The sequence below is a fragment of the Pan paniscus genome, chromosome 1 (assembly GCF_029289425.2).
Source record: "Pan paniscus chromosome 1, NHGRI_mPanPan1-v2.0_pri, whole genome shotgun sequence".
NCBI lineage: Eukaryota > Metazoa > Chordata > Mammalia > Primates > Hominidae > Pan > Pan paniscus.
Window position 1 is genome coordinate 208,995,754 of NC_073249.2, and position 20,293 is coordinate 209,016,046.

Sequence of the window (20,293 nt, forward strand, 5' to 3'; positions counted from 1 at the left end):
GTGACAGAGCGAGACTCCATCTCAAAAAAAAGAAAAAAGAAAAAAAAATCGACAGTCAATACAACAAACCCATACATTATTCCCTGGAACCAGACAAGCCAAAAAAGAAGGAGTCCATTATTGAAATTTGATTTTAAGAAAATGATGGTGTAAAAAATAGTACAGTTGGGGTGGCTTGGCGTGGTGGCTCACGCCTATAATCCCAGCACTTTGGGAGGCCGAGGCAGGAAGATCACTTGAGGTCAGGAGTTTGAAACCAGCCTGGCCAACATGGCAAAACCCTGTCTCTATGAAAAATACAAAAATTAGCCGGGTATGGTGGCATGCACCTGTAATCCCAGCTACTTGTGAGGCTGAGGCATGAGAACCCTGGGGGCGGAGGTTGCAGTGAGCCAAGATTGCACCACTGCATTCCAGCCTGGGCAACAGAATGAGACTGTATCTCAAAAAAAAAAAAAAAAAAAAAAAAAAAAAAAAAAAAAAGAAAAAAGAAAAGAAAAAAGCACAGGTGAGACATAGACATGACAAAAGTCGTGAAGAGGGTGACTGAGGTTTCTTTGGCAATCTCTGCAGTGTGTCCAGGCTCAGACCAGGGAGGGGTTCGGAGCTCACCAGCCATAAGGCAGTACCCCTACCGCCCAGGCAAATGAGACTCATGGGTGACCAAAGCCATCCTGGTGACCCAGGACCTGGCTCAAGGAGACAGAAGTGGTGCACCTGCCTGTGATGGAGGACTGACCTACAGAACGTGTCCCCTTATTCAACTGGAAAATGAGTCCTCATCAAAGGCAATTTGGACAGTCGGGTACATGGAACAGGGGCTGGGTAAAGGAATATCACCTCAGCCAACTTGGACATTGAGAGCCAATGGGGGTGTGGGTGAAATTTTTCCCCCTAAGGCATATTTGTCCCCCTTAGGCAACCCATCTCCTCCTAAAGGGTCACACACCACTGAGCACATAGGAATGGCTGAGATGGACCTGCATCGGGGCAGGGCCAATAGCAGGGCTGGTGGAGGATGGCAGAGCCGACAGATGGCATGTCGGCGAGGGCAGGGGCACTCTATCTTGCCCAGAGTACTTTAGAGAATGAGCCAGGGAAGAAATTGCCACTGGTATTTGTCACGGCAATTTCAGCAAAGCACCAAATGGGTAAGCGTCTCATGAATTTCAACAGACAAAATTAGTCCTCATCAAAGTCAATTTCAACAGTCAGGTAGACGAGAAAAGGGGCTGGACAAAGGAAAATAGAGGATCGCGAGAAAAGCCACCTCAGCCAACTTAGTAGCTGGGAGCTAAGAGGACTGCCGGTGGAAGTTTTCCCGAGGAATATTTATCTCCACGTAGAAGCCAGCTACTCCCTGAGCTCCAGCTACTCCTTTAGGTCCCTCTAAAAGTGGCAATGGCACTTCCAGCTTTCAGGTGAAGGATAAAGATCCAGTGCTCCAAAGTGCTAAGTTACTCAAGAGTATCTTCCCTTCCCCCATCTGCAAGGGTGAAAGTAGCCTCCGGCAGGAGTAGCTGAGGCTTGGAGACTACCTGCCTTCCATTTGGAAGGAGACAGCTTTGAGCCTCTTCATAACTGATGTGGACCAGGCTGCACATGATAGGAGCCAGTGGGGATGGTGGAAAGATGACCTAAATGGATCTAAGGAGAAAGAACGTCTCCGTGTGAAATAGGGTGGAAAATAGACTGGGGAATGACGAATCGGTAAGCCCTGGGGTGAAGTAATCAATCAGTGAGATGGACTAGGGCACAGGGGAGATGTGGAGATGTCGAAGAGACCAGAGTAGGAAGGACACACTGCAAAGGTCAATACCAGCCTGTGGAGAGCGCTAGTGCTTCCGCTTTGCAAGCTGCAATTTGCCTCCAATGTTGTCTGCCCCTTCAAATTCACATGCTGCTGAAAAGCCAGTTCCACCATGTACCCTAAAACCCCATTCTCATATGCTACTTCCTAGCTCAGGAAAAATCTACCATGGAGCTGGGACTGCAGAGTAGGCACCGTTTTGCTGCTGTTGTTATAAATATAAATAGCTACCAATCATTAGCTATACATATGTTGTCTCATTGCACCATCGCCACAACCCTGTCAGGTACAATGAGCATCGTAGAGCGTTTTATAAATGGAGAAACTGAGGCTTAGCAGAATTGTGCTGGATCTCTGCTACTTGGACCCCAGCTTGTTCTCTTCCCTTTCTACCAGCTCTGCATTTTGGAGGCTGATCTGTATGGGCTTTCAATAGGGTTTGATCAATGGGTGGCACCATCAAGGGACCCAAAGGCAGGAAGAGGGTAAAGTTGGGGTATTTCTCCCTCCAGCTTCCTGCCAGGCCCCCAAGAGTTGGCTGCAGTCCTCTACACAGGGCCGCCTGGCTGTCTGGCAGTCCTCTTGGCACAGCCCAGCCTGCTTTCTGGTTACATCTACTCCTCCAAGCTATAGGTAGAAAGTGCCCCACTCTTCTAGCTCCAAGGGGCTGCACCATCCCCTGTGGTTTTCCAGAAATCCTATGCAAATAGTCCCTTGAACAAGCCCTCCTCAGACGCTCCAGGCTGAGCCTGCCGTTTCCTGCCGGAACCTGATTGATAAGGACTGAAGTAACTTGTTCCCCGGATCACAGAACATAGAAATGGTGGTGCCTCCAGAAGCCCATGTGGTTCCATCTGAACCGAGGTTTCTAACTGCAGACATTCACATCCACCACCTTCACAGATTGGCCATATCTGCATGCCACCTGCTCCACTATGTACTTAACATTTTTAACTTGACTCATTTTTTACTTAAATAAAGCCATTTTTTTAAAAGAGGGAGAATTTAAATCACTGCCCCAAATGGCAAATTGGTACCAGTTGCCTTAAACAGAGAGTGACTGAAAAATAATTACAATGAAAAAAAAACACCGTTATTAAAAGCCTTGCCCCCTCTGGCTCGCTGGAGGCTTGTTGCCCCAGACCTATTATCTTTATGTTGGAAAGAAATCAGCATGTGATAGAGGGGCATTAAAGCTTGAGGGCATCAGCCTGAGACCTTCTCCTTGGCACAGCCAGAAGGACAATCTGAGAAAGGAAAAGAGAAAGCCACCCCCTTGCTATGATTCCTTGTTACTTTCTTCCTGTCAATGGGCATGCCACACCCAAAGAGGAACATTGTCCTAGACCAGCGCTGTCCAGTAGAGCTTTTGGAAGTGCACTGTCCAATACCGTCATCACTAGCCGCCAATCACTGTTGAGCACTTAAAATGTGACTCGTGATTGAGGAACTGAATGTGTAGAATTCAGCTCAATGGAAGCTGAGAAAACTTGCTTAGTTTTAATTTAAATGTCAGTAGTCACACATGGCCACTTATTGAAACAGCGTAGCCCTAGACTGTAAGCCCCAGTGGGGCAAGAACTTGCCTATTTGCCCTCCTCTGGATTTCTAGAACCCAACACAGTGCCTGACCCCCAGGAAACATCCAATAAATATCTGCTGCATAAATGAACAAGAGCCAGAGAAGGAAGGAAGGAGGGAAGGGAAGAAGGGAGGAAGGGAGGAAGGAAAGAAGGGAATAGGTAAGTTCTTGCCCTCCTAGGGCTTACAGTCTAGAGCTGCACTGTTCCAATCAATACATAGCCATGTGTGACTACTGATGTTTAAATGAAAACTAAGTAAGGTGTCTTAGCTTCTATTTAGCTGATTTCAACAAAATTCAGTTCCTCAATCAGACAAGGAAAGAAGGAAGGAAGGAAGAAAGGAAGGGAGGAAGGGAGGGAGGGAAGGAAAGAAAGAAGGGAGGGAGGGAGGAAGAGACTATATTGCTTGCTGAAACAAGAAGTTGCTTTCTGCAAGCCAGACTGGCCTGGGAATGACTAACTCTTCCCCATGAGGTAACCCCCATGCTCTCCATGGGGTAACTTGTCCTTCTTCCCCCCACCTTCCCAAAAGCTCCCCAGCCAGGCAACAGGCCCTAGGAATTGGCCTTCTGATGCCTCTTCCCTTCCAAGCTGAGATCAGACCCACTTCTCTGCTGCAGACGGACACAAAGAAGTCTTTGTGGGGTGACTGCCTTTGCCGCCCCCCACCTCACTCCTTCCGCCCCTGCCTGGGACATTAGGTGCTGGGTAACAATTAGCAACTCATCACCTGCTTCTGTAGAACCAGACACCTGGCCTTCCTTCAGCTCTTGGCTGTTGTATGGTCTGAATACCCACTCGACAAAACCAGAGCACTCGGGCAGTGAGCACCAGCTCAAGATGCCACAGCTACCCACCCTCCAGCTGCCCCAGCCTCTGCCAGTGTATCGGACGCTTGTGCTGCCCCTCCCCCAGCCCAGCCCAGCCCAGAATGATGCCAGGGCAGCCTGTGATGGACGCCTTCCTTTGGGGCGGCGTTAGGGAAAAAAGGAGGAAGAGATGGTGCTGGGGAGATAAAGGAAGCACCAACGACTGGTGACAAACAAGCCCATCAGAGGAGCGCTCAGCGCCTCTGTAGAAAGAGAAACAAAAGGGCAAAGGGAACAGCTTGGCAAAGGAACAAAAAAAAACCCCAAAGGCTCAGCTGCTTCTCTCCGTGGCGACTCCCAAGCTGTCCTGTGATGTAGGAGGCTGGGGGTTGCTCCCTACTGAAGTGCTGCCAAGGTCCCCACCCAATTTCAGGGGACCCAGAGTCTTCCCCATGCCAGGCTCTTCAGGTGGTGGGTCCACCTGGCCAAGCCCTGGGACAGGTCCCTGACATTGAAGGAGAAGACCTGCCCCTCACATCATGCTCAGTGCATGCAACAAAGAAGGACTCATTCCTCTCTCTGGGCTCAGTTTTCTTGTCTGTAAAATGGGGAGAGAGGAGACAGTGCAGATAATTTCCCAGCTCCCTTCTGGCTCAGATGCTCTGTAATTCCAAACCCAAAGGTTCTTCCAGTGATCCACGTGGGGAAACCTGCCATGCATCCTCTCCTCCTGGGAATCAAGGGTTATAAACACTTCTTTCCCTTCAAACCTGGAGGGTGCTCCTACCACATGGTGGGGAGCCAAACATCATCAAGGGAGCAACCACTTTTCAAACACCTGCTGTGTGCTAGCCACTGTGCATATGGCCTCCTGGTATTATCCATTCACGCTTCCCAGCAGCCCCCACCCGACGAGGCCACCATGAAGAGTGACAAGTGCGGTTGAAGAAACCAAGGATAAAATAATGAAGAGGTTACTTGAGTCCACAAATTGGACAAGTGGTGGAGGTGGAATCTGAAAGCTGGTTAGACTACAAAGCCCATGCCCATTGGAGATCTAGAAGCTTCTCCCCAGGACCACGCTCCTCCTCCCTTCACTCTTGGGTCAAGCCCAAGGTACACACTCAGGCTGGGGCAGTCTCATTCAAGGCTGTGCAATCTTGGTAGGGCCTGGGCAAGGGCCTGGCTTTCCCTCCTCACTGGGTCAGGATGTGCTGGGAGAAGTGGGCCATCTCCAAATGATGGCATTTCTTTCTGGAGTCCATCGTTTCTTTGGGCAACCCAGAGCAACCATTTATAACCCAGTGGAGGTTCAAAAGAGCTTCCAGCTTCAGGTGGCCCAGAAAAGCCAAATTAATCTTCCTAGAGCCCTGCTCTGGGAATGCCACTCCACTCTTTTAAACCATTCCCCTCAGCCCATGGGCTCAAATCCAGACCGCTTTCCTAGCAGGCAGGTCTCTGCCAACTCCTCCATCCTCCTCCCCAGCTTCTCAACCAGGACCTGCACTTAAGCAAGGCCAGGAGCCTCATAGCTCCAACCCTCACTTGCCCAGATGGCATTCCCCTTTCTTCCCCAGCCCTTTGCATGTGCTGTTTCTCCTGCCTGGAAACCACTCCTGACCTGGCAAGATTGTTTCAATCCTTCAGAGCCTTCCTGGGCCACTCCCTTTAATCCCCAAAGACATAAGCTTGGTTCAAGCCCTGTATTGGCCATTTGATTACATGTGATTTTTAATTGTTCTCAATGAATGTGGGATTGCCCACAACCTGAAACTCCCCGAGAGGTCTCTGTCAGTCCAGAATCAGGCCTGGGGCAGCTGCTTAATTAATGGAAGTGACTGGATCGTGGACTTCTCGCCCAAAGCAGCTCCAGCAGAGGGAGAAGAAACAGTGACCCCACTCTCCTCAGAGTCTCCATGGCCTGCTGGCCCCATCAGGAGGAAGGGAGAGGCCAGTTACATGCCAAAAGCTCTCATGTGTTATTGCTGTATCTCACTCATCCTCCATTTTTAAAAGACAGGGAAACTATGACTCAGACAGCGAGTGTCTTGCCTAAGGATACTTTGTTAGGAAGTGGTGGACAACATGAGCCCATTGCAGATGGAAACCAAAGCACATTAACCGCAGGTGGCTGCCCCATAGAGACAGGGAGGGATTAGGAAGGATGGGCATACCCAGGGGTGTGCTGGCAAGTGTGTAACAACCAATTCTCGGGTGAGGGAGGCCCCAATGTATAGTTTGCTGATTTCCATTGTGTGAATACTCCAGTAATGGTCTATTTCAAGCTACCAATGGGAAAAACTCAGATTTGGGAAGAGATGTGCAAATCAATGCCTGGGTGTGAATCTGGCTCTGCCCCTCACTCACGCAAGTCACACAATCTCTCCAAGCCTCTTTACCTCATCTGTAAAGGGGGAGAATATTATCTCCCAAATGGGCATTTCTGGGATAGTTGAGTATGATGTTATGTGTGAACATGTCTGGCACAGGGTTTGGCACATAGTAGCTGCTCAGTGAACGCTCGCTCCTCCCTCCCTCTCTTTCTTTCTTTCTTTCTTTCTTTCTTTCTTTCTTCCTTCCTTCCTTCCTTCCTCTCTTCCTCCCTCCCTTCTTAACCTTTTTCCTTCCTTTCCTCTCTCCTTCCTTCTTTCTTTACCTTCCCAAATCCCCATCACCCATCTAGGACAGTCCCCTCTCCAAGGAGAACATAGAGGGGACACGAAGTCCCCTTGGTCTTCCCACCACCTTGCAGCATTGGCCCTTTCTCCAGATGCCAGTTGTGATGCCACTGTGGTCCATGGAATGGAGAAGGACAATGGACACATTCTCACACCAGAAAGGACTTCCAGAGGCAACTGAGCAGGGCCAGGAAACAAGCCTGGGTCTGGTGTTTGAACCAAACCTCAGGCTCAGGGGAGACATCATTCATTCATTCAACAAACACATCTTCAGGATCTATGTGCTCAGAGCCAGGCCTCGTGCCAGGGCTGAGGGTGCAGAGATGCTCACCCTCAAGAGCTCTGTTCAGGAGGGAGACTATCCCCAACGATCTCCAGCCCCAAGGAGGGCTGCTTTCAAAGTGTTGCCAAAAGTACTGCTGCCAACATGCTTAGGGCACACCTGAGTCTGTGTGTGTGTGGTGGGGGGCTGTGGAGGGAGGATGTGGGTGAGCAGAAACTTGGAGAAAGCCTTATAGGGAGCCAGGGACTGTGCTAGCTGAGGGCAGATGTCTGCTCTCTGAGCCAAGAAAGGGCGGAAGTGGGGGAGGAGGTGGAGGATGGAGAAGCTAAGGCCAGAAATCTCTGAGCAGGACAAGACTGTGGAGACAGGGGAGACAGTGAGCTCTTGTCTCAAGTTATGTGACCCTGGGCATGTCAGTGTCCTCACCTGTGGACTGGGGATATAACACCCACCTGGACAGCAGTGGAGGATAGAGGAAGTCACAGCAGCAAAGTGGCTACAGCAGCACACAGCTCACAGTGCACACTTGAGGTCAAAGCTTACTGGCCTGTAAGCACATGGGAAACTGACCTGTCTCATGCCAGACCCCTGTGGGCTAAACGAAGTCCAGCAATGGGTTGAGGATGGGAGGAAGGCTGAGCTCGCAACCACAGAATCTGGGTTCCAGTCCAGTCACTGCCTACTGCCATCCTTTCATCTTCCCGGGCCTCATTTTCCCTCATCTGTTCAACAGGTACAAGACTAGCTGTCTCCATGTCTGATGTGAGGTCTAAATGGAATAATGGGTGTGGAAGTGTTTTGTGCATTTTCAAGTACTGCCAGCAGGTAGAGAGTTAAGATGTCTAGTCAGGGCCTCTGCTACTTTGATTATCTGAGAAACTGCAGAAAGAAAGAATGTAGTTCCAGGATCAGAGCATCTTTGCTGCCAGGAAGTCCACCTGCAAGTCCAGCCTCAATTCCACATGCTATAAGCCTTTTCACACAATTTTCCATAGAAATAGAAAGCCACATGCTCAGTCTTCTTCAAAACCAGGTTGCACATGTCGAAAGGCCAGAGGTAGCCTAATCACCCAAACAAACAACCTGACTGAGCACCTGCTATGTGTTTTGTGGAGGACTCAACAGTGAACAGAACCAGATGGGGTCCCTGCCTGGGTGGAGCAGGGTCTAGTGGGTCAGGGGATTGGAAGTTCACTATAAGATTGGCTTCCATCTGTACATTTTACTAGCGGGGAACAACTTGAGTCTCACACTGCACTCAATGGGCCTCAAGACTCCAGGGAAAGACAGAGGGCAGGCGGTGGGATTGGTCACCCCCAGCCAGAGGGCCATGAACCATCCTCTGTGCATTACCAAGAGTGCACTGACTGGCAACTCCAAGGCTGGCACTGGTCATCACACCTAGAGTTGTTATCACATGGGATCCTTTCCTTGCAAGCAGCAGAAATTGACACTAGACTCTCAAGCCAAAAAATGTAACCAATGAGAACACTATGAAAAAGTCGAGGAACACAAGGACTGGGGCTGCTTCAGCGGGTACTCATCGTTACCATGGTTAACACTAGTAACAAGCATCAGAGCCCACGGGACTGAGCTAAGAGCTCTGCTTGTAATGCCTGATTCCACCCTCTCAGTACACTGGGAGGTAGGTCCCATCATTATCAGTCTCAGGAAACCAACAAAGGATGGTTTCCTGGGGGTCCCAGTGGCAAGGGGGACATTCTAGTGATTCTCAGTCTTTGTGACACTCTGCTCAATATTCAGATTCCAGGGCTCACCTTGGGGATGCCTTACCCAGTAGTCTCACCCACCAAGATGTCATGCAATTTGTGTGTTTGGTGGGGTGGGGGGGGGTGCGGGGGTTGGTGTGATTTCCCAAAGCAAATTTAGTATGTGGCCAGAAGATGTAACAAAGGCTGGTGGAAAAACCAAACACCAGATTCCTTTCCTGGGAGGGGACTGAAGTATGAGTCTCAGAAAAACCCCACCCCCAAGCCACACCCTGCCCACGACCTGTCTCTCCTGCTCTTTTGGGCTGCAGAGGTGACTGAACAGGGCCTACATCTCCAGCCCCATACACACTACCTTTATTGCTCCATCCATGGAATCTTAGCCAGGGGTCTTAGTGAACATGAGCCCCCTCCACTCCTGGAGCTCACTGAAAGCATAAAGGTGGGTTCCCGGATCTCACCACCCCAATCTTCCCTGGAATTTCATCCTAAAGAAGGACACCTCCTAGGAAGTAATCTCATGTGTTTTACCACCACCGACATCTATCATTCGAAATGAACAGCTTTGCAGCCTCCTACAAGTAGTAAGGGCTGCTGTACTCCCTTTCCAGTGATGAAAAAGCAGCTGTCTCTGGATTGCTTCAGACCTGGTTTTGAAACTCCCAGTTCCTCCACTTACAAAAGATCCTGAACCTCCTTTTATTTAAAAAGAAAAAAGAAGGCAAAAAGAAAAAAGAGAGGAAGGGAACAGGAGTGGATGGGGGAGGAAAGGAGGTGGAGAGGGAGGATGGACAAAATAGATTGCCGTTCATCTTTTCGGAAACATGCCCAGTCTCTCGCTGCCCTGGGATGAGGATCACACTCATAGGCCTTGCTCTTTTCAGATGTGCCCTGCCCACAGCAGATGCCTATTCATTCTCTTGGTGATGGCAATAGCTTTCAGGGACACTCCCTCTCCCATCTGTGCAGATGAACACCCTGGATGATTCTATTTCAGTGTGGGTTTGGGAAGGAGTCAGGCATCCAGACAGGAGACTGGACACATCCATGTGGCTGGGGCTCAGGAAATGATCACCAGGAGACAGCAGAGCATGGAGGGAGGAAGCACTGGCCAGGGAGTCAGAGGGCTCTGTATCTGAATTCCTGCTTGCCATTCAATGACTCTGCAGCCTTGGCAAAGTCACCTAGCCTCTCTCAGCCTCAGTTTCCTCATCTACAAAATGGACTTCATTTTACTTCTCAGGGTGCTTGTAAGGATTCTGTAAGACAAGAAAGATAAAGCACATGGCGTGACACCTAGCTCAGTTAGGGCCAGAGAGAGATAGTAGCCCCTTCCTCCCTCTAAATGAAGCATCAATTTCCCACTGAGCCTTAAACACCATAGAGGCAGGGGACTCCTCTACCAAGCTCAGGGACGTTTTCCCAATGCTCAGCACCGTGTCTGGCACATAGTGTACAATAAGCATTTGTTGGATGCATGAATAAATGAATTCCTGGTGGCCTGGGGCTATAGCGGAGGCGGGCAAGGTGGTAAGCCAGGCTGTCAACTGCCTAGGTTAAATACCTCTACAGATCCCAGGAAACCCAGTTAATAGAACTAAACAGCCTCTATTTTGTGGGTCTCTGCCTTTGAAGTCACACACCACTATAAACCAGGCACCTAACTAAGCAAGTCCCCTAAACTCCTCCACCTCCTTCCCCTACTCCGTCCTCTGCCCATCTTGCCAGCGTGTAGTGAAGTTCAAGTGTGTCTGTGACTGACGTTCTGAAATATCAGAGTAGCAGGCAGATCTGAGGCATCACTCAGATGACCTGGGTCCTTCTCTATTCACATGCCCTGCCCAAGGGATTCTTTGCGGCCAGAGAGAGGGAAGATTCAGCGGAAAGAGGAGCCTGGGGCAGAACTAGGAGGGAGCGGAAGGAGCCTGTACTTCTGTCATTAACAAGTCTTAAACCTCAGAACCTCAGTTTCCTAATCTGTGAAAAGAAGGTCTTAAATCCATCTTGCAGCATGAATGAGGACTGCGAAGCAGCAGCCAGCATCCTGCTTGACACATCGCAGCTGATCCATATAATCGGGGCTATTGGAAAAACAAAACCCCAGCTACAATATTAGCTGCGGAGGAAGGGAGCAGTCTTGAGGTTGTGAAAGACTTGTGTGGAAGGAGGGCTCGATGTGGGCCTCATCCCCAGCATCCACCAGGGCAGCTTTACTTTCAGATCTGTCATCTTGCTCAAGGTGTTGGGATTTTAGGAGGGTGATAATGTTTCCTCTAAAAGGGTTTTCCTACTTAAAAGAAAAAGAAAAACACAGAAGTTTCAAAACCACCGAAGTGAGTGATCTCCGAGGTCGCTCCAGCTCGAATATTCTCTGCACTTAAAACACGAAAATGAAAAACTCCCATTTGCAGAGCGGTTATGGGGTGGAAGAGGGGTGGAGTTTATGGCTAGGGGCGGGGCCACGCTGGAGGGGCATGGGCGGGGCAGCCTGCAAGGGATTAGGGCCCTTAACTCCCCCGGTTGGGGCTGGAGAAGAAACCCTGCCGCGCCAGAGGCCCCGCCCGGTGGGAAGGGGGCGTGTGAAGGGAGGATAAATATATAAAGTCGTCACACCCGCTCGCGCGCGCACAGCCCCCGCAGTCTCGGCGTTGCGGTTGCGGCGGCCTAGCGGAGACAGCCCCTCCATCCCATCCACCTGCTGACACGCGGCTGCGGAGACAGAGAACCCGAGAACCCGCGAACCCGCAGGGCCGCCCACCTCCGCCCGCGCAATCCCGGAGACCCCCGGCTGGGGCCGTGGGCTTACCCCTAACTGGGGCTGCCCCCACCCTGCTCTCAGCGGAACGTTTCCCAGGGCTGAACAGCGGCTGAGGACCACTCCTCCATCCCCAGCCCGGCGCCACTGCACAGGCTCCAGTGCAGGACTTCCCAGAAGTGCCCAGGCACGGTTCACGGGGGCTGGAGGAGTTGAAAACGCCCCAGAACACGCCCAGGAGTCCCGAGAAATGTGGGTTTCTCCTTTGGAGGGTCTGATTCTGGGGAGTGGGGAGCCAGGGCAAGGACTTCCGGCCCAGCCAGTGCGAGGGGCAGCGGCCTCCTTCCTCCTGCCAGACCCGACTCTCTAGCGTCGGGCACCCTTGCTCTGCCACCCAAAGGGGCAGAACCGGCGAGGGCGTTCTGGCCGTGCCCCTCCCCGAGCAGTGACCGCCAGTACGTTCGTGAAGGCCGGCCCGGGTTGCTCCTCTCCGCGCCCTCGGAGGCAGGTGGCCCTGCAAAGCCGCTGCCGGGTGCACCTCTCTCGGCCACCTCCAGGAAGGGCGCCCTCCTCCGGCACAGCCCGCCTCTTGCGTCTCTCACGGACTCTTCTCGCACCCCGCCCCCCATTCTGGGCACAGACTTGGAAGGAGGAAGGAGGGACCCCACTCTCGTGTGCTCTCCTCTGCGGAGAAGAGAGGGCTCCCGGCTGCCTCGGACCTCCCTCTGCGCCCCAGACGCGGAAAGTTTCCCATTCGCGATCCGGGTCTGCGCTCTTCCTTCATCCTGAGCAGCGGAGCTCCGAGGCCGCGCTGGCTGCACCGGCCCAGATGCGCTCACCCTCAGGCACGCCAACCCCCGCCTCCCGCAGCCCGCAGAGGCGGGCAAAGGGATTTGAGGCGCCAGGATGCCGGGTCAGCTCTCCGCAGCCCGGCAGCCAGAAGAACCCTGCTCCCGGGTTCCAGGGAGAGCTCGCAGGGTGGGGTCCTGACGGAGCCAGGGTTTCCCAACAAGCCCTTCCCATCAGTCCTCTCCTTCACCCTGCCGCGTCTCTCTGTTCTGCGCATTCCCAGGGAAAGTGGTGCTTACCTTAGGTCCCCAACCTCCAACCCCCGCTCCCTGCAATGTCCAGGTGAGGGCTCCAGTGCCTTTCAACAAACCCCAGTGCCCTCTCGGCGGCGCTGGAACAGGGACCTCCCCCATATAACCTTTCCCTCTAGAGCCCTCCTCCCAAAGTTGAGGGGGGAGATTTTGATCCACTTAGGAAAGTCTCTTGTTCCAAGGGTAGGGGAACAAAGTACAGGGTTTGCATTCCTTCTGGGTTACACCAACCCCTCCCCCCTCGCTGTCAGGACCACCTTCCGGGCTCAAATTCTGCAGCTTCTCCCATCAGCAGACCCAGCACTCCCCAAGGACTTCGGGGTAGAAGGAGTTGGGGTTATTTTTAAGGGGGCACCCCTTCCTGGCAGGCACTCTCAGAGCCCAGGCGGGCACCTCCTGCTGGGACAAGGCTATGGCATAGGACAGAGGTGATGCCCACCTCTATCACCCAGTGGGGCTCGGGGTCGAGACCTTATTGATCATAAAGACGACTTTTTGGCACCTCGCGTCCCTCTCCCCTCCGAGGCGGAGCCAGGCTCTGACTCCAGCCAGGCTGAGGTTGGCACCAGGCTCCGAGGAGGATCCCGGACGCGGACCCTGTAGTCTCGGTGCCTGCGGCTCTTCGCTGGTCCCGCCTCCCTCCCGCCTGGCTTTTAGCCTCACGTTGGCTCTCTGCTCACTGCGCGAAAGGGTTCGGCTCCATTTAAGACCCACTACGCGGCGGCACTGGGTGGGAGGCCGGCCGCGGACCCTGGGGGCTGCGGAGCCACCTCTCACTGGCTCCAGAGAACCTGCTCGGCTTCAACCTCCTTCTAGCTGTCTTAGCCTAACCCGGGAGCAAGTCCACACGGCGGGACACACACACACACACACACACACACACACACACACACACACACACTCTGAGCTGCTCACAACTCCCCAGCCCCGGAAGCGTCCACACCTCCCTGCACACGATAACCACATGCTCCATGGCACGCATACACACACTCCCAGCCCCATGAAGCCCACGACCCCCAGGCACCTGCACCCCCACCCATCCCACATAAGCAGACTCTTGCCCAGTCCCATCTCCTGTGCACACAGAAATAGTAAACCGCTGTCGTACACCCCTAGAGACCTGCACACTCGGGACACGCGTGAAACGCCAAACCTCACATACCCACCCCCTAACACCTCACACCCGCAGTGACACAAGCTCACACACTTCACACCCTCACAGGGAAGGTGGCACATGTTCACACCCTCCCCCCAACATTCGCTCACACTCTCACACACACACCTTCTCCATGTAACTGACACAGACACTCTAACACCCATCCAGACCCTCGCTCACTCACACGCAGACCCCACACCATCACACACACACGCACACACACACTTGCATCTCTAAATACACTCCCGCACCTTCTCCCCACACAGCTCCTTCCCGGACACCCTCACCCAGACACAACAAAGACACACAATTGTATACACACACACACACACCCTGGCACAAACCCATGAGCGCTCTCCAAGAGGCGTCTTCCCTCCCTCATCAAGCCAACCAGCTCCACAGACCCCGGGCAGGACCGGTGCTCGTAGCCCGAGCCTCTCGGAGCGACCCCGGCCAGCGCCCTCCCCTGGCACCCCGTCCCCGCGCACGTTCACCGCTCGGCTCCCGCCAGGCGCCCGCGCACTCACCGCGCGCCAGGTCCAGGATCGCGGCGAGCAGCAGGCAGACGCAGCGGCGGAGGCTCGGAGCGGTTCGCATGGTGCCCGGGAGCTGGCGGCGGTGGCGGGGCGGCGGGGGTGGAGGCGGTGGCGGCGGGTCCCCTCGCCATGGGCTCAGACGCGCTCCTGCCTCCGGCCACTGGCCGAGGCGGTGGCGGGCAGCGCCGAGAGCCGCGGGGGCGCCCCCATGCCGCCGCGGCCAGGCAGCCCGGGCGCCCGGCTCGACTCGGCTCCGGCTCTGCGAGGCGCAGCGACCCTCGCTCTCTGGGCGTCCTCGGGGCGCGCCGCGGTTCTCGGCTCCCTAGCTGCGCGCGGTGCCTACCGCGGCCCAGAGTCCGATCGGCTGCAGCGCCGGAGTTTGGAGCCGAATCGCGCTCTCTGCCTCGCGCTCGCCTCTCCAGGCGGCGCGAGCACCCCCCTCCCCTCGCCCTCCCTCTGTCCCTCCCTCTCTCCCCGCCCCCCGCCCTCCTCGCCCTCCCCTCGCCGCGCTCTCCGCGTATTATACAGACTTTTCTTTAATCCTTTCTGGGCTGTTCGGCTGTCGTCCGCTAAGCCGATTTATTGCAGGGAGAAGGAGAGCTCACCCCCTCCTAACCTCCCCTCTCCCCTCACTCAGGTCCCCCCTCACTCAAAACTGGCTTGCTGCCTCCAGCTTCTTAACCCTTACCCAGGTGACCCAACACCCCGCCCTGGAAGCTATGCTCCATGGGATCCGCCTTTACCTAGCCCCTCCTATCCCCGGGATTACCATCGCCCTCCCCGCTACTCAGCCTGATGAAAGGAGGCAGCCTCCCTCCCGAGAGGGAAAGATGCCATCCTGGGAGCAGGGCAGGCAGGGTGTGGCTCTGGAGTTCTGGCCTTGCCAACGATGAATGCCCTCATTGGGCAAGATTAAGGGGTTTCCATGTTCTGAAACTTCCCCAATTACGGCTGCTCCTTCCCCCAGGGACCCACGGAAATGGGGTGTGTTCTGTCTTTTTTCCATGTGCTAGGATCCATCCAGGAAGGGTGAGGAACTGACTGTTTCCTCCTGGCAGAGACCAAGTTTCCACCTTTTTGCCAGACCTGACAGCTTTTCTTCCCAGGTCCGAGAAGAACAGGTTTGGGACTTGTATGTTACCATTACTCTCCCACCAACACGCACGCGAGCACACACACACACACACACACACACCATTGAGCCTCAGCCCTGGCGGTGGACTTTGAGGCCTCCTGTGAGGATGAAGGGGAGGGGTACTCTAGCCCTTGGGGTGGGCTGGGGATGTGGTTAGATGAGGAAGTTCAGGAGATAGAATTTCACCATTGGTAGGGACCCAGAAGATTGGCAAAGGCCAGAAAAACCAGCACGACCAGGGGCAAAACCTGCTCAGAACTCAGGTGGGTCCCTTTACCCAGGCCTTCTATGGAGAATCTCCAGCTTCCCTAGCTCTGGCAGGTTGCTGAGTCAGGCTGTTGCATCGTTTACCTACATGGGCAATGGGTCTATAGCCAGTTCCATCTCCAGCAGCCCTCTGAGAGGAGTGTAGGGAGTGGGGTGGGCAATGGGTGGTTGCTGGGCTGCCTCTGGGTGAGCTTTGTGCAGAGATGTCCATGAAAGTGAACTGCTCCCTCCACCTGCCCTCTGGAACCTCACCCCATCGCCTCCCAAGGCAGCTCTGCGGCTCAGCTTGCTCACCCGCCCCAGAAGGAGCGATTTGCATTTATGAAGATCTGAAAGCATACGTTCACCTGACAGGCTTTAGAATGATCCTCTCAGTAAAATAATAATAATGATCATAATAAACCCTTATAAATAGGTGTTTGATTACAGTTTGTCCCTACGTGGGATTTTTTTTTTTTTTTTTTTTTGTGAATCAGACTAATTGGTTGCCAGGTTGATTGGACTGCATATGGCTTGAACACTTGATGAACACTGGAGTCCTAGGTCCTTTCTTCTCCCTTTGGCTGCTGTTCTTTGCTCCCTCTCACTCGCATCCACCCAGGTCTCCCCTTCTCCAGGCTGCTAAGGGTCAGCTTGAGGTCACCTCTCCCCCTCACCTTCTTCTCAGGCTGCAGGGCACAGTCCCTTACTGCCTCCTCCCTGGCCCTCCCTCCCCACTCTGACCCAAGAAAAAGTCAACAAACCCAAAAGTCCATCCCAGGTTCTAAATCCTCTGTGGAAGGGGCTCCCTGGCTGGGGAACAGCATCAGGTTCATGCGGTTCCTTGTGCTGGTCTGAGTTGTGCAGGGAAATGCCAAGCATCGCTGTGTGGGCATTCCTACTCTCTGGCCCCAGCTGCAAATCGGCGTGCAGCTAGGCAGGTGGACAGCATCAGTTCCTCAGGTGAACCCTGAATTGGTGGGGCTTCCTGGCTGCGCTCCCTGCAGCCCAGCCCTTGGAGATGAGGGCCAGGGAGCAGGTGGGATTCCAGGGCCCCTTAGTGATGTTTCTTCCCAGCCATGGTTCACACCAGCTAGAAAAGAGAGCCAGCAGAAGGAGCTAGAGAATGACATCTGAGGATATGCTAGTGAGGAGGAAAGCAGGCCTAACAGCCAAGGGAGGGTTGCTTCCTAGGAGCAAGGATTGGGGCTGGTGTATTGGAGATCTCCTTCAGCCCCAAGACTTCTGAATCACCTCAACTCTCTTTAACATCACCCTGTATTATAATTATTATTATGCCTAGCCAGTGCCTGACACATAGTGGATCCTCAATAAATACCAGTTGGATGAATGTGTGAGTGAATGAATGAATGAATGAATGAGGGTAGGTCATTCAGTCTTATCCACTCTGTTCCTCAGCTCCTTGCACAAGTCTGTCACTTGGTAGGCGTCCTGTGGCAGTGAACCTCCTCGGAGCGCCAGGATCACATATTCTGACTGGGCCCATCAAAGAGGAGGTGTCTGATCAGGTGTGCAGTTTGGTTTTGCCCAAAGGGGCCTGGCTGTGATGTGCATGTCTATGGCCATATGGTAACCATAGTGGTTAATACGGCTGCCTTCACAGGCCCCTCCAGGGAAGCCCACTCCTCCAGCTCCTGCTTCATAAGATATAGCTTTGAAGCCTTTCCTTTGTCCCAGAGAAAGGCATCTCTGGAGCACTGAGAAGCACAGTTAGCAGAGGGCACAGGGTGGGGTGCCTTAGCCAAAGGAAAAGGTCACGCGGGACAGCCCTGGGGCTTTTAATTTGCTTAACATCCCTTGGCTCCTGTCTCCTAATGGATCGGCAGGGCCTCCACTTTGCAGTCCTGGCACTCAGACCCATGAGTCACGGCAGGACAGGCCTCTTCCTCGGACACTGGCTGAGCTGGAGTCCTTGGCGGAGGTGTGGCTGTTTGCCCCTAGCCTCCCTCTGTTCACGGTGCTGAGTTAGGCTCTCCCAACGGAGTGCACTACAGCACAAAGCAAACTTCTACTCCGCGGACCCCAGGGAATAGCCCCAGAGGTCAAAGGGCCCCTCTGTGACCTCTAGTCCCCACCCTCCCTGCCAGGAAAGGGGAGGGACGCAGCACATGACTGCCTCCCCCAACCTGGCTCCCAAGGGAATGGGCTCTGCTGGTTTGCAGCAGGACACCCAGTGAGGTTCAATAATAAGAGTCTGAAGCACTTATGAAAGTGCCTCTTTGTGCCGGGTGCTGTGAAAGTATTTAATGTATATAAATTCATTGACACCACACAATAATGTATGAGGTGGGTCCCATCATTAGTCCTGTCTTACAGATGGGAAAGCTGAGGCACAGAGAAGTTAAGCAACTTTCTCGGTACAATACAGCTATGAATAGGACCAGATTCCAACCTAGGAAGAGCTCAAGAACCAGAGTTCCCAAACACCTTACCTAGACACAGACACAGTACACCACACATACACACAGGCACACACATACAAGTGTACACACACACACAAGTGTACACAGACACACACAAGTGTACACACATACAGCCACACACATAAGTGTCCACACACCAACACAGGAACACGCAGAAGTGTACACACACGAACACAGGCACACACAAGCATACACACATACACACAGGCACACATACATGCCCACAAATGCCCACACACAGGCACACACACACAAATGTCCACACACACAGGCACACACATGTGTACACACACACACGTGTCCACACGCACATACAGAAACACACACACAAATGCCCACACACACCCAGGCACACACACAAGACACGTGTCCTCACACACAGGCACGCACACACACGTGTCCACACACGTACAGGAACACACAACACATGTCCACACACATACAGGAACACACAACACGTGTCCACACACACATATAGGAACACACACACACGTGTCCACACATACATATAGGAACACACACACACGTCCACACACACATACAGGAACACATGACACGTGCCCACACACACATATAGGAACACACACATACAGGAACACACACACGTGTCCACACACATACAGGAACACACACACGTGTCCGCACACACATACAGGAACACACACACGTGTCCGCACACACATACAGGAACACACACACATGTCCACACACACAGGAACACACACACGTGTCCACACACATATACACAGACACACATCTTGGAAGCCAATATTTGTATATAAAAACTCATGAATCCAGTGCGTTCCACCTCTCTTATCTCATTTAATCCTCCTGTAAGTCCTCTGTGGCAATTTCATTTATGTCTGATTTACAGATAAGGAAACTGAGTCTCAGAGAAATGAAAATAATTACCCAAGGTGGCCAGGGTAGAGGATACTGGATTCTGGGGACGGGGATCTAGCGTGGACTTCCCCAGGCAGGCCCTGCCCCAGGGGTCCACATTTCTCTCCCTCTCTATCCTCCTCTCTCCCTCTCTCATCAACCCACTCCTGCAGTCCTCCGGCTTTCCTATCCTGCATTCTGCCTCTCTGTGCTGGGAATTAAACCTCCACCAGCCTCCATCGCAGTCAGGACAGAGCTTTTTATTGTTTGTTTAAATTAAATGCAACCGAAAGTGACATCTTAACACCAGTGACCCAAATTGATATGGAGTCAGCCACTTGGAATTAAGTCCAATGCTCCATCCTTAATGAACCTCAGCCCCACCTGGACTCTCAAGTTCCATCACATCTTCCCGGTAGAAGATGTCAGCAGGTGTGCGTGGGAATCTCGAGCTGTGGGCTGGGGAAGGGGCCTCAGCATTATGGGACCAGAGAAAAGGGATGGACCCAGGAGGACCATTGCTCCCCAAACTGGGTCCCACTGACCATTTGTTTTGCAGGTTTGTAATAAACATTTCTTGCAAGAGGGTTTCATGGCTAAATATGTTCAAGAAGTGCTACAAACTCAGCTGTTCTCCACTTAGAAGTTTATAGTTCACGTGAGCCTATGAAAGGTTATGAGAAGTCCTGCAGTTTTTTGTGTTTGGCTTGTCTATGTTCATTTTCCAGTTTTATTTGGTTGAAGCCCACACTTGTTTGGCCTCAGAACCCTCTTTCCATTAATATCTATTAACATCGTGTGAGCAAGAGCTCTGGGAATCACAGGGTCGAAAATGCCGCTCTGGCCCTGAACAAGCCTCCTGATCTCTTCCTCGATATCATAGCAGTAGAAATAGTAATAATAAGAACAACAACTACTGCCAATTGATGCCATTTATTGAGAGCTTACTATGTGCCAAGTGCTATACTTTGCTTGTACTATTCATTGAATTCTTTCCAGAACCTTGTAGGTCATTTCTGTGTTTAGACCATGGAATAAACAAGAATAATGAGACACTTAGAAATGCAAGCCCTGGCCTAAGGGCATAGAGTCAATAAGAGGTGAAGCTGGCATTTGAACCCAGATGATCTCTTATAACTAGTCCCT

At 52.8% G+C, this 20,293-nt stretch overlaps 1 protein-coding gene across 1 annotated transcript in view; it reads right to left on the reverse strand.

Moving 5' to 3' along the window:
• Positions 1-14,883, reverse strand: part of IGSF21 (immunoglobin superfamily member 21) — a 272,866-nt gene extending 257,983 nt beyond the window's left edge. Inside the window, exon 1 of the mRNA XM_034956717.3 lies at positions 14,432-14,883. Coding sequence (XP_034812608.3) covers positions 14,432-14,501 — 70 coding nt within the window. The 5' untranslated portion in view covers positions 14,502-14,883. The remainder of the gene's footprint in view (positions 1-14,431) is intronic.
• Positions 14,884-20,293: the final 5,410 nt, after the last annotated feature.